The following is a 13,964-nucleotide window of genomic DNA, read 5'->3' on the forward strand; positions in this document are numbered from 1 at the left end:
TCATCTAACACAATTTTTCTTAATCTACGTGCCGAAAAGTTTTGTCTTCATTACTATGGAATGGAGGTTTTGCCTCCATTACTATGGAACGGAGTGAGTACTACTAAGCTAATCTTCTTTTACTATTCTATGAAAATAAATGAATAAAGAAAGAAGACCAACAAGATGTATATGTAATTGTCATTCACAACACCAAACCATTCTTCATACTATTATACATACAAAATGCAATACAAAAATATAAACATAATTTATATCAGTGTATAATACATTTGAATATAATAATACCTATCTAATTAATCAAGTCAACTGAATTAAGCTACCTCGGCCTCCCTCCGCCGCCGCCGCCACCACCGGACCCGGATCCTATATGATAACCCGACCCGATCTTCCCACCGCCCGCCACCTGCCCGTACCCGTAAACCGCCCCTCCCCCTTGATGACTCATCACATTCATCCCGTACATCCCCTCATACCCTCCCCCGCCGCCGTTGCTCCCCATACTCACCACTCCGCCGCCGCCGCCGCTCTCCTTCTCCCCCCTCCCGGCCATGGCCGTCTTCTCCCCTTCCAGATCGCGGAACCTCTGCAGGTACACCTTCAGCGGCTCCACGTAGTCCTCGAACCCTAGCGTCGTCATCGCCCACAGCAGATCGTCGCCGTTGATCGTCTTCCGCTTCTCGCGCTGGCACTTGTCCGACGCCTCGCCGGTGATGAAGCTGATGAACTCCGACACGCATTCCTGCACCGTCTCCTTCGCGTCCTTGGATATCTTCGCGTTCGCCGGCAGCGCCTTCTTCATGATCCTGCTCACGTTCGCGATCGGGAGGAACCTGTCCTGCTCCCGAGGGGACAATTCGTGATACGAATTGTGCTCACGGTGCCCTCCAGACTCATTATCTGAGTCCGCCATTGATGCTTCACTCCCAATTTCAACTCAATTTCACAAAATTGGGGAAAATCAAATCACTTCCAATTGAAAAAATTCTGTACTCGCAAAAGCAAGTGAAAAAAACCTAATTAAGTTTGGATTTCGATTCCTAACTTCACAATCAGCTTCTATAACTCTGCAAATCCAGCAAAAATCCTCCGCCGAAACAGCTGAAAGGAAGAAAAAAGTGAAGTTGCAGAAAAAGGGGAAAAAGCTTCGTGAAGCGAAAGAAGAAGGAATTGAAGTGTTAGAGGAGAAAGGAGGCGGAAACGGAGGGTCGGAGGAATATTCCGGCGCCGGAAAATGGGATAAGAGGGTGGAGAGAGAGGGGTGGAAGGGGAGTCTGTGGAGGTCCGTTGGATCAATGCTGATAATAACGGGATCGTTGGAAACACGTGGAGGAGTGGAGGCCGTTCCTTATCGATAACTATGCGATCACTGGAGCCATCCGATTGGTGGTAAGTGGGAGGATCTTATCCGTCCATTTCGAATCAACCACGTACTCATCTCTCATTGGCTGCTTCTACTCCAACGAGGAATTGTGTAGTGGCTTATGTGGACCCCCCACCCCTCATTAATTATTCTTGTTTATTCATTATCAAACACACTTTACTTCTGTTGAGAACCCACGCACTTTTCTTCTTCTTATAGTGCATTCATAATTATGTCTTGAAAATTATATAATTAAAAAAAAATTAAAATTATTATATAGTTAAAATCTAAAAATTGCATGATTAAAATTTAGAATGACGTAGAACGTACCAAATTTTTCTTTGATTTTTTTATAAATATACGATTTACTTTCGATTGTTACTTGTTCATGTATATGGGTATGTAGTAGGGTTTTTTTAAAAAAATTATACAATAAGCCCCCTTTCACCTAAATCCAATTGTTGTCATACAATTGATTTATTTTTTCGTTCACACGGTCAAGTTTCCTTTGCATTTGCGCTTTTCTGCTTTTTGTTGAATTAGTCATCTCCTTTTCGATTCCAAGGTGATGCACTTACTAGCATTGTCACTCGGAATGGTTCGAGCCAATCTAGAGCTTGTCTACCAACTACCCATGGATTATTGATTGTCGAAGTTGTGCTTTGTGCACTTTGTTTGGGCCTCTTCTACGGTACCCTCACACATTTTTAAGCAGCAAACCTTCTCTCTTGTCGTGAAATAATAATAAAGACCTTTTGCTACCCTCTCAGTAGATGGTCATATATAGAATATTTGCATCGCTTAACGCACTTTGATATCCTTTCTCCAAGTTGTTATTGAAGGCACAATTGTTTTGGAAGTTGATTCAATAAGGTCTTTTTGGCGTGCCCAATGTTTCATATTAACAACTCTCTCATGATTTTTTTCTTATTTTTATTGTTTTCCAATGAATGAATCTTCGCTCACATCAACATATACTTTCAAAATTCGCTTGAATTCCTGAGGGGATGTATTGCACTTGTACTTCTTGTCTTGTGTTCAAGAAGTTAAAAATGTGTTCAAGTCACCAGGCAGAATTTGGAATAGCACCTTCAAATAATATACTACTTCTACTCTATTGTTTATATTGAATGAAGCGAATTTTGAATGGTGACCTTGCGCCATTAACTATTTGAGATATTCATTGTTATAATTGAGAGAGATGGAGAGAAAGTGGAGTTTAAATTTGTAAAATTAAGTAGAAAAATAAAGAAGAGGAATAACTTGGTGTAATGGAAGTGTGAAAATGAGGTGTCAGAAAATTAATTTTATAGAAGTGGAGTAGTGATGGTGGTGTGGATATTGGACTCTAAAACTTCAAAATTTTGAGTTCATATTGGATCTGGACACAAATTCAATCCCGGTCCGGCCCACTAACACATTTGTGTTACATTTTTCGATTCATTTCTCTCTATCTCTTTACTTACTTTACAGAGTCTACATAAGAACTTGTATTGACCATGACCAAGACAACTTTTTATAGATTGAAATAGTCAAATGAGGCATAGCGAGACAACAGCCCGATTACATCGAGAAATCTGAACTTGCAAAAGGATTAACTAGATGACAGGCAACACAACAACGATCGTGCAGACTGCTCGATCAACGACGTGATATGTCACAACATGACGGTATAGTATATTTATAGGAAAGATTAAAAAGATAGATATGAAGCTTAATCATATCAAGCAGCATACTATACAGCTATAATAAATCAAGAATCACTATTAATAACAAGCTTTCCATTTTCTCTTGAAGGATAAGTAAAGATCTAAATGGATCTAAAGAAGATGAAGAGGAAATGGCATGCTCACCTTATTATTGATAATATTCCTTCCTCTTCTACTAGCCTGGCCAATGATATGAATGCACTTAACAATCTTCCCAACAATCTTTTACATGATAAATTGAGTAAGAATCAAAGTATGAATAGATAAAAACTGTCAACTGTGAACTAAAAGCCTGCACAAATTAAGAAAACAACACAAACATCACACATGTCAGTTCATCAAAATCAAGAGACCATAAAAAGATGATTCAAAAGCTTAAAATAGCACAGAACCTGGCCATTCATCTTGTGTTTGATCTTCATCCGATCCCGGCATTCTTCGATGCAGCCCCTTATCCGTTATTTTATATCTATATGTAACGCATTAGCCCAAAATCCCCCCTTTGAATCGTTTCTTTCGCCTAGCTAATACGGATTTTATGCACATCCCAATATCCCATCATATCCTTCCCTCTCTTCACAATACAAGTTAGTGAAGTTACCTTTATAGGATTATTGAATCTTTCTTCTAGCAAGAACAAATTTCAAAAACAAAACAAACTAATTTTCACATCAAGACACGAAAATGCCATCGAAGCTCGTTGAATAATAGAAGCACAAAGATATACTATAGGCCAAAAATGGATTTACACAGATGAAGGATTTACATTTTACAGTGGCAACAATATATAGTAAGTAGTACTTACATAGATGAAAGAAGAAGACAATACTACTACTTTATTTATTAACACCTCATTTCCTGATCAACAGTTCCCTGAATTCTTCATCAGTGGCTTTGAGCATCATCGGCAGTCCAACCTTCACTCCACAACGTACAACCTCCATATGCCGCGGCTTAATCCTATTCTCCAAACTAAACGCAAAATACTGCGGAAACTCCTTCAATTCCCCCAATTCCCCCTTCATCTCCCCGGTAAAATACTCCAATTTCGGCTTGAAATTGTTCTCAATGCTGAAGGTGAAGAGCGCCGGGCATCTCAGCACCATCTCCACCGCGTCGCTCTTCGAGAATCCCAGGCTCACGAAGTAATTCAGCTTGGGGATGAGCGTTTTCTCGACGCTCGACACCAGCAGGATCGGATCCTGATAAGCCAGCGCGTGCAGATCGGTGAACCCTAGCCGCTGGAGGTAAAACAGAGCGGGCTTCAATTGATCCCTGACGCTGGAGATGAGGAGCCTAGGGCATTTATTGATGACTCTCCGGAAATTGAGATCGGAGACGCGGAGGTCGTGCGAGAGGAAATTGAAGACGGGAGCGAGGTCGGATTTGATGTCGGAGGTGAGGACGGCGGGGCACATGCCGAAGATGCGGCCGAGGTCCTTGAGGTGGATGCCCTTGGACTGGAGGAAGGTGACGATGTCGTGGATGGCGTGGAGGGAGGCGGTGTGGAGGGCGGGGTTGAGGGCGAGGGCGCGGCCGGAGTCGACGCCCATGATCTCGAGGCAGAGGATTTTCTCCTTGAATTGGAAGGAGATGTTGGAGTGGGTGGTCTCGTAGAGGGGGTGTTTGTGGAGGAGGGTTTTGGGTTTGGCGCTGCGTAGGAGGATGTTTTGTTGGTCGGGATTGGGGGAGATGCACATGGAGGTCCGGCATGATGTCGCCGCTGGTAGCATGGTGGAAATGGAGTTTGGGGGAAGTGAAGGTGTGAAGGTTCTTCTTCTTGCTCGGAGATAACTGACATAACTGGATTTGGTTTTTATCTCATCATACACGGACTGTGACGTGGCACTTTGGTGTGTGTTGATTGGCTCGTATTGGATTTCAGCAGATTGGGTGTGTGTTGCTCAAACATATCAAGGTCAGCCGACCCATTTTTACAATATCATCATTAAAAGAAAAAAAGAGTGAGTTACATCAATCGTACCTGATCTTTCACTTTCGCACGTAAATAGTATATGATCTTTATTTTATATCGTTTTTAGTATCTATAAATCACATTTTTGGTACCTGATGCAATTTTATTCCCAAAATGCCCTTTAAACAAATATATTTTCCCATTTATATCATAGAGGGTATTTTGGGCAAACATAAAATTAGTACCAAAAGTGATATTATAATATCTTCTCTCATTCTTCTAATTCTTTATACTATTTGTTGGCGAGGATAATGGAATTGATTGAGCAACAAGTGGAAATCAAGAACAACACTCTATCAATGGAAGATGAATATTTCTGTGTATTGAACTACTCTCGAAATCGATTACAGATGTTGAAGAAGAAATGAATTAACATTTTGGGATATAAACCCTCAGCTACTTAACTAGCAAAGTCAGCTCAAGTAAAAGGAATGGCCGAGATTTAATCCATCTTACAAGATATGATCTAACGGCTAACAACTAACTTCAACACTTAAGCTATAAAACGCATTCTAAGTAATGCGATGTCACGACCGCACTTTGCTAAGGATAGCGAACGCGGATAAATCGCGACTAATGGGGGATTAAAGAAGCGGGGAAAGAAAAGGGGGAAAGAACTTGTGAATATACTCGAAGGCCAAGTCGAACATTTCATAGAATAGAAGCCAATGTACCATTTCATGGTCTTAGAACTAGAATGAATATTACATCAATAAATCAGAGTTCGAAGGTGAGATTCTAAGATGTCTCACTTCACAAAAGAGCAGCGGAATAAGTCCATACTAGACGACGTCGTGTATGAAGACACGAATCGTGAAAGATCCACTTGATTATTTAGTAGCATCGACTCCGATCATTTCTCCATCCTCTTGACGTTCAACCTGCACATTTATAAATACATGCAGGGCTGAGTACAGGAGTACTCAGTGGACACATGCCGAAAACAAAACATACAATATATAGTTGTCATCCATCCACAGTATCGCACGGGGGTTTTTCTTAAAAGGCCCGAGCATACTAAATTCTCTGTGATCTTAAAAGTCCGACTGCAGTCTAAGTTCTTTTGGATCCTCGCCTTATCTGATAAACGTGTACCGTGAAGGTGGCCACCTTCAGCGGACACATCGCCGGCCAACAGCTGATGGCTCACGGCTCTCGTGCACATTATTACGAACAGGATTTGCGGTCCTATTGGGAACCGAATTCGTTAATCTCGGGCTGGCATCGCCAAAACCCACGGGCTACAACCCCAACAGATAGGCCTCAAAACAAACATTTTATGGCATGACAACATCTTTAAAATAATCACTGCTTCATTTTGAGAAAATGATTTTTCATAACTTCAAAAGTATTTGCTTTATATCCACACTATAATGCTGGATATTAAAAGAAAGCCCACCTGATATGCTTATGTCTCAACTCAATTACTCGCTTTGGCTTCACTCGCCCTTGAGCAATTTATCCCTTGAAAAATAAATAGCGTAGCACGCTAATTAATACTTGAATTGTTTCTCTTTAGAAAGAATGCATGCATCCTATTGGATAGCACCTATATCTCAGTTTCGGCCTATAGGATTTTTCTTAATCCTACCTCGGCTTTACTACTCTGCAGGGCTTATTTATTCTCTTTACTAACTTGGAGAAATTCTATTTTCTCTAACTTAATTATTCGGGCACTTATTAACAAGAATAGGAATTCTTGGAAAGTCTCTTAAAAATCCTTCTCTTCGGATTTTTCTTAAGGCCGCCCATGGCGTCGCGGGGCGACGCCGGTCGGCTTTCGCGTATCCCACTTTACTACTTTGTTTTCCCGGAGTCTAAATAAATTATTTGGAAATTTATTCCTCGACCTTCGAGCTCCAACTCTATTTTTTTCCATCTTTGAAAACTTAGCAAATTATTCGGGAATTAATTAATTGAGCTTCACCTCAATTCTTAAATTAATTCCATCCAACTTCTCATAATTTAACTTTCGGCCCAAACAGTAAATCCACTGGCCCAAATCAATAGAAATTCCTTGGCCCAATTCTTAATTAACTACTAAGGCCCAACAATCATTTAAAATAAAATTGGCCCAATTGCCAAAAATTAGAAATGGGGCAGCCCACATTATACTCCCTCACCCATCGGTCAACTCTCTCTTTCTCTTCCACACTTCTCAAAATCAGATTGGGGAAAAATCGGCGTGGAGAAGAAAGGCCGGTGCCTCCTTCTCTCCCTTCTTCTCTCGGCGGAACTCAGCCGCCCCCGTCTCTTCCTCGCGACCTCTCCGGCGATCGCCATCCTCGGTGTCGCCGGAGCTCTCTCCTTCTTCCCTTAATTTCCAAAACGAATTCCTAAATTAAAAACAGAGGCGGCGCCTTCTCCTCCCTCTCTCAGCCGCGGCTTGCAGCTGCTCCGCAGAGCTCCTCGGACCCCGTCGACGCTCTTCCGTCGCCCGGCAGCCTTGCCTCTGCTGCCGCCGTGATCTGCAGCTTCTCCGCGGAAGTTCTTCGGCTCCGTCGACGCTCGCCGTCGCCCGGCAGCCCCTCCGCCTAAGCTAAGTCTTCTCCCCTTGACCCCTTTTACTTGTTCTATTAAGTAATTAACTTCCCTGAGGCAGTAGCTATGTTGAGGAATTGGGAGTGTGATTGAGTTTGGAGAAGGTTCCCTTTTTAAAAGAAATCCTAAATCTCGACACTTCACCGAAAAGTGTCCTTACTTTTGTGATCTTGCTATGGCTTAGTTCTGCTCCAAGTTATGTGTTGTTTCTATTCTAAGCTTTTGAGCTTTAAGCATGATATTCTATACTTGTTACGGCCGTGAATATTCTATTGAGCTTCTAAGAATCTAAGTTCTCATGACTTGCTCAAGCTATTGTGCAACACTATTGATCTAAATTCTTGGCTAAGTGTTGGTAACTCTACATGATGCAAGAGGGTGTTGAGGAAATTACCTCACTTGGTGAATCCTTGAATCTCGGCTGCCACCTCCTTCTCTCTGCCACCGCCTCTCCTTCGATACTTCTTACAAAATTCAAACTTTGGGGTGCTTGAGAGGTATGAGAGAGAAGTGGCGTTGGGTGGTTTATATAGCCACTTTGCTTGGTTGTTTGTGATTGGAATCTTGGAGGCAAAGGCTCCTATTTTGGGGTTGCTAGCTCTTTCTCTTTCGAGCTTGATGATTGTGAGATTCTTGCCAAATTGATGAAATTTTTGGATGACATCCTTGGCTGTATTTTCAGCCTTGTTCTTGGTGTAAGGAGGGGTCTTGTTTACTCCCTTTTAGGCCTAGATGATGACTTCATCCCTTGTCTACTATTGTCTCTATTGCTCTATGTGGAGAATTGGGGATGTCTCGGTTCTTGGGCATATTTTTCGATTCCATGGCAGCAATGTGATGTCTTGATCATCACTTATACCTTATTGGTGAAAGCCAAAATCCTTGCTCTTTTATTGGAATTTTTCTAACCTCTTTGGTGGCTATTTCTTTGTAGGTTTCTTTGGTATAGCTTGGCTATCAAGGTGGTGTAGAAGTCGAGAGAGAGGAAGAGATGATCTTCCTCAAGATCCTCATGATCCTCTTCTTGGAAAGATCCAAATGTTGGTTTGAGAGCCATAGTCATACTTTCCATTTTCATGTAATTAGAGTCTCTAGAGGAGAGTTGTAATATAAGAGCGTATTGTCACTTTCACTTATGTAAGCACTATGTGAATAAATGTATCTCCAACATTCTTGTACAACTTTTTCTTCAATTATTTATCTAATAAAAGCATAGCTTTACTTTTATCCTTGAACACAAAATTTCCTTGCACTTTATTCCTTCCACGAAACATACTTAAATTACTCCAAAGTCGAAAACAACAAGGGAAGTACGAATACACCTCTTCTAAACGAAAATTAATTAAGCTACTAAATCTGATTTATCTCGAAAGAAAGGATCGAAATTTCCAGGGCGTCACATGCGACTTCTTCCTGCCTCAAGTCAGCTGCTCAAACCAGCAACCAAAGAGTTCACAAATCTCCACCTTGGCTGCCTGGCTTTGAGCTCAGTAACCTCTCTTCCTCATGCCGATTAACTCTCTGCACAGCTCAAACTTTTCTCTGTTCAGTGGCTTAGTTAGCATGTCGGCCGGATTATCTTCTGTGTTCACCTTGAACACAAGTATGTTCCCCTTCTCAATCTCTTCCCACACAAAATGATAACGCACGTCTATGTGCTTACTGCGTTCATGAAAAACTTGATGCTTCGACAAACTTATAGCACCACTATTATCACAGCCGATTGGAATTGTCCTCTGCACCACCCCAAACTCTCCAGCAATCCCCCTCAACCAGAAACTTTCTCTCACCGCAGCTGTAATGGCCATGTACTCGGCCTCAGTGGTGGACAAGGCCACAACACTCTGCAATGTTGATTTCCAGCTGATAGCTCCACCAAACAAAGTGAAGACATAACCTGTTTATGACTTCCTGTTGTCAATGTTGCCAGCAAAGTCACTATCACAGTACCCCACCAAAGCTTCCCCCTTCAACTCCTCACTTCCCCTGTACAGAATACCATACTCATTTGTACCTTTCAGATACCTCAGGGTCCACTTGAGTGCCAACTAGTGTTGCTTTCCATGATCTGCCATGAATCGGCTTGTGACACTGATGGCTTGAGCCACATCAGGCCTAGTGCTAATCATAGCATACATGATACTACCCACAATGTTAGCATAGGGTATCACCTGCATCTCTTGTCTTTCCTCATCACTTTCTGGTGTCTGCTGTTTTGACAGCCTGAAGTGCAATGCCAAAAGAGTTCCAACCCCTTTAATTTCTTCCATCTTAAACTTCTCAATCACCCTATCGACATAATCACTCTGATTTAGCCATATCTCCTTGCTTCTATCTCTTACAATGTCCATGCCAAGTATTCTGCTTGCACTGCCAAGATCTTTCATGTCAAAGGCCTTACTGAGATCATCTTTTACCCTCTGGATTTCTTTCTTGCATTCACCTGCAACTAGCATATCATCTACATACAGTAGCAAGTATGCAACCACAACTCCACCTCTCTTCTTAATATAGACACATTCATCATATCTTGACCTTTTGAAACCATTGCTCAGAACATGTTCATCAAACTTCTTATGCCACTGTCTACTAGCCTGTTTGAGCCCATAAATGCTTCTCTTAAGCAAACAAACTTTGTTCTCTTCCCCTGGCTTCACAAAACCTGGAGGCTGCTGCATATAGATGGTCTCATCTAAGTCCCCATGCAAGAATGCAGTCTTGACATCCAATTGCTCGAGTTCCCAATCCTTCTTTGCTACAACTGCAAGAAGAATCCTGATTGAGGTGTGTTTCACCACAGGAGAGAAGACCTCATTATAATCAACTCCTTCCTCTTGTGTGAACCCCCTTGCCACCAATCTTGCTTTGAATCTTATCTTGTCATTCTCTGCAGACTCCAGTTTCTTCTTGAAAATTCACTTACAACTTATCACTTTTCTGCCCTCAACTTTGTCTACAAGAACCCAAGTCCTATTCTTGATTAATGAGTCAATTTCCTCAATCATTGCTAGTAGCCATTTATCCCTTTCTGCACAGCTTATAGCAGCCTGATATGATTCAGGCTCTGAGAATACCACCTGCTCAGCCACACATAATGCAAAGAACAACATCTCTGAGTCCACATATCTAGCTGGAGGTCTAATATTAGTTCTCCTGACCCTGTCTCTGGCCAATTGGTAGTTTCTCAAGTCTGGTTGAATATTTGGAGACTGATCATATGCCTGAGTGTCTACCTGAGTACCTGCCTCATCTTCATCAATGGTGATCTTAGTGACTTCAGACTCCTCTCCACCAAATTCTGGTTGATTCTCCACCTCAACTCCAGAACTATTAGAAGCCAGCAATTTCTCCCCACTGCTTTGAGTCTGACTTACAGCCTTGAAATGCATCTCTGATTCAGAAAACACTACATCTTTGCTGAGGATGATCTTATGATTCCCAGGTTCCACACACCACAGCCTATAGCCCTTCACACCTGGCTGATATCCCAACATAACACACCTTAGTGCTCTTGCATCAAGCTTAGACTGCTTCAGATGTGCATAGGCCTTACATCCAAAAGTTTTGAGATGAGAATAATCCCCACAATCCCCATACCATCTGAAATTTGGAGTATCACGTCCTATACTGGAAGAAGGACACATGTTCATAAGTTTCACAGCTGTGGTAGCAGCTTCTGCCCAAAACCTCTTCTCCATTCCAGAGGCAAGAAGCATGGACCTAACTCGTTCTAAAATTGTCCTATTTGCTCTCTCTGCAACTCCATTCTGTTGAGGATTCAAGGGCACAGTTCTATGCCTCTTAATCCCCTTCTCCAAGCAGAAATTCTCAAATTCCTTAGATAGAAACTCCAACCCGTTGTCTGTCCTCAGGCATTTCAAACAACCCTTCTTCTCAGTTTCCATCAATCTGCACCAATCTCTGAATTTTCCAAAGGCCTCACTCTTCTCCTTCAACACATACAACCAAATCTTTCTAGAATAGTCATCTATAATGCTCATATAGTACCTCCCCCCACCCACAGAATTTACAGGAGCAGGACCCCAAAGGTCACTATGAGCATAATCTAGAGGGGCTGAAGAAGTATGCTTACCTTTAGGATAGGATAGTTTCCTGCTTCTTTATCAGTTGATCAATGCTTCCAAAAGCAGGGTGGCCGAGCCTCTGATGCCATAATTTCACTGACTCAACCTTTATCGAATTCAGCTCACCATGCTTGATCACACTGGCATCCAAATAATACAAACTACCTCTTCTTTCAGCCTGCAGTATCATCTCTCCACCCAATCCAACAATCATCACACCTTTGGAAGAACAGAAAGAATACCCTTTCTTTTCAAGAGCACCAAGTGAGATCAGATTTCTTTTAACCTCTGGGATATATCTCACTTCAGTGAGAATCTTGATTGATCTATCAGCAAGCCTCAATTTAATACTCTCAACCCCATCAATTCTACACACTTGGTTGTTTCCTAGAACAACTGAGACCTCTGCTTCAGAAATAGAATCGAACCAATGCAGCTTTGAACATATGTGAAAGCTGCAACCTGAGTCAAGAATCCAAGAGCTCTCCTCCACCTCCTCCATGATGTTGAGAGCATGAGCATTCTCAATCTCTTGCACACAGTCAGAAGTCTGCTTGTTGCCAGCAGCTTCTTCAACCTGCTTCTTCTTCCAGGCGAAACAGTCCCTTTTCAAGTGCCCTGGTTTCTTACACCAGTGACAGGATCTAGTTTCCTTTTGGTCCTTGGAGTTTGGCTTAATGGCTTCCTTCTTCCCCCCTTTCTTGCCCTTGAATTTCTTGATATTCAGACTTTCTGGAATTTGAGAGTCTTGAGGCTTCAAATCTTGATGTCTGCCCATACCTTTCTGCAATTCTTTTGCCATCAAAGCCGAATGAACTTCAGCCACGGTTATAGGCTTATCTCTTCCATACAGTATAGCATCCCTCAGTTGGTCATACGATTTCGGCAAAGCATTCAGCACAAGAATCGCCTTGTCTTCATCACTCAATTTCACATCCACGGCTTCTAAATCATCTACCGATTTTGTGAAATCATCATATTGCTCCATTATCGACTTCTCTTCCACAAAACAATAGGAATAGAGTCTTCTTTTTAGGTAAAGCCTATTAGCCAGAGACTTACCTAGATATAGCTCATCCAGTTTCTTGAGGATTCCAGCCGCAGTGGTTTGATCTTGTACTTCCCGCAGCACCTTATCGCCAAGACAGAGGATCACCACACTATGCGCCTTCATCGACACCTCTTCTTGCCGTAGAAGCGTTTTCTCGTCGAGCGGTTCTTTCCCCTTCCCCTCCGAATCTTTGGTCTGCAGCGCACTCACTAACCCTTGCTGGATCAAGAGAGCCTTCATCTTCATCTTCCATAGCCCGTAGTCGTTCTTTCCATTGAATTTCTCTGCTGCCTCAAATCGCGAAGCCATCTCGATCAATTTTCCAAAAGACTCCCCCAATCAAGACGATTCCCACAGACGGCGCCACTTGTTGGCGAGGATAATGGAATTGATTGAGCAACAAGTGGAAATCAAGAACAACACTCTATCAATGGAAGAGGAATATTTTTGTGTATTGAACTACTCTCGAAATCGATTACAGATGTTGAAGAAGAAATGAATTAACATTTTGGGGATATAAACCCTCAGCTACTTAACTAGCAAAGTCAGCTCAAGTAAAAGGAATGGCCGAGATTTAATCCATCTTACAAGATATGATCTAACGGCTAACAACTAACTTCAACACTTAAGCTATAAAACGCATTCTTAGTAATGCGACTTCTTCCTGCCTCAAGTCAGCTGCTCAAACCAGCAACCAAAGAGTTCACACTATTATTATTAATCAATATTAATATTAATATTCATTTTTAATATCATTCAAATATACTTAAATATAATTATAGTTATAATTATATTTAATTATAATTGTTATAATACTAAAAATTGATAGTAATCAATAAATAATTATAGTATAATTATATAAATTATGAATCACATAATATCATGTAATAATTATTATTATTATTTTATATTAAATTAGTAACTAATCAATATAGATTATTATTGTTATATTACTAAAAACTGATAAGTAATTAATAAATAATTGTAGTATAATTATATAAATTATGAATCACATGATATTATATAATAATTATTATTATGATTTTACATTAAATTAGTAACTAATCAATATATCTTTAATAAAAATTTAACATTGTGAATTGTATTTATAATGATATAAAAAGTTGAATATTTTTAGTTAGGTGTTTCAACCTTAAAATGAGTATAAAATAATTTAATAAAAATATTCAATTGATTTAATTACTTTAAATAATTAATTTAATTAGATATTTTGTTTTTT

The 13,964-nt window shown here is 41.0% G+C and overlaps 2 protein-coding genes across 2 annotated transcripts; both read right to left on the reverse strand.

The window, feature by feature from the left end:
- Window positions 1-168: 168 nt before the first annotated feature.
- LOC125222584 (nuclear transcription factor Y subunit B-3-like) lies at window positions 169-1,309 on the reverse strand. Its single transcript, XM_048125282.2, has one exon. The coding sequence runs from the start codon at window positions 911-913 to the stop codon at window positions 320-322; it is 594 nt and encodes a 197-aa protein (XP_047981239.1). The 5' UTR covers window positions 914-1,309; the 3' UTR covers window positions 169-319.
- Window positions 1,310-3,777: 2,468 nt separating this feature from the next.
- Window positions 3,778-4,863, reverse strand: LOC125218964 (Mitochondrial transcription termination factor family protein). Its single transcript, XM_048120791.2, has one exon. The coding sequence runs from the start codon at window positions 4,803-4,805 to the stop codon at window positions 3,924-3,926; it is 882 nt and encodes a 293-aa protein (XP_047976748.1). The 5' UTR covers window positions 4,806-4,863; the 3' UTR covers window positions 3,778-3,923.
- Window positions 4,864-13,964: the final 9,101 nt, after the last annotated feature.

The sequence above is a fragment of the Salvia hispanica genome, chromosome 1 (assembly GCF_029641045.1).
Source record: "Salvia hispanica isolate PSC_SH4W2 chromosome 1, Shi_PSC_v1, whole genome shotgun sequence".
In the NCBI taxonomy this organism is placed as follows: Eukaryota; Viridiplantae; Streptophyta; class Magnoliopsida; order Lamiales; family Lamiaceae; genus Salvia; species Salvia hispanica.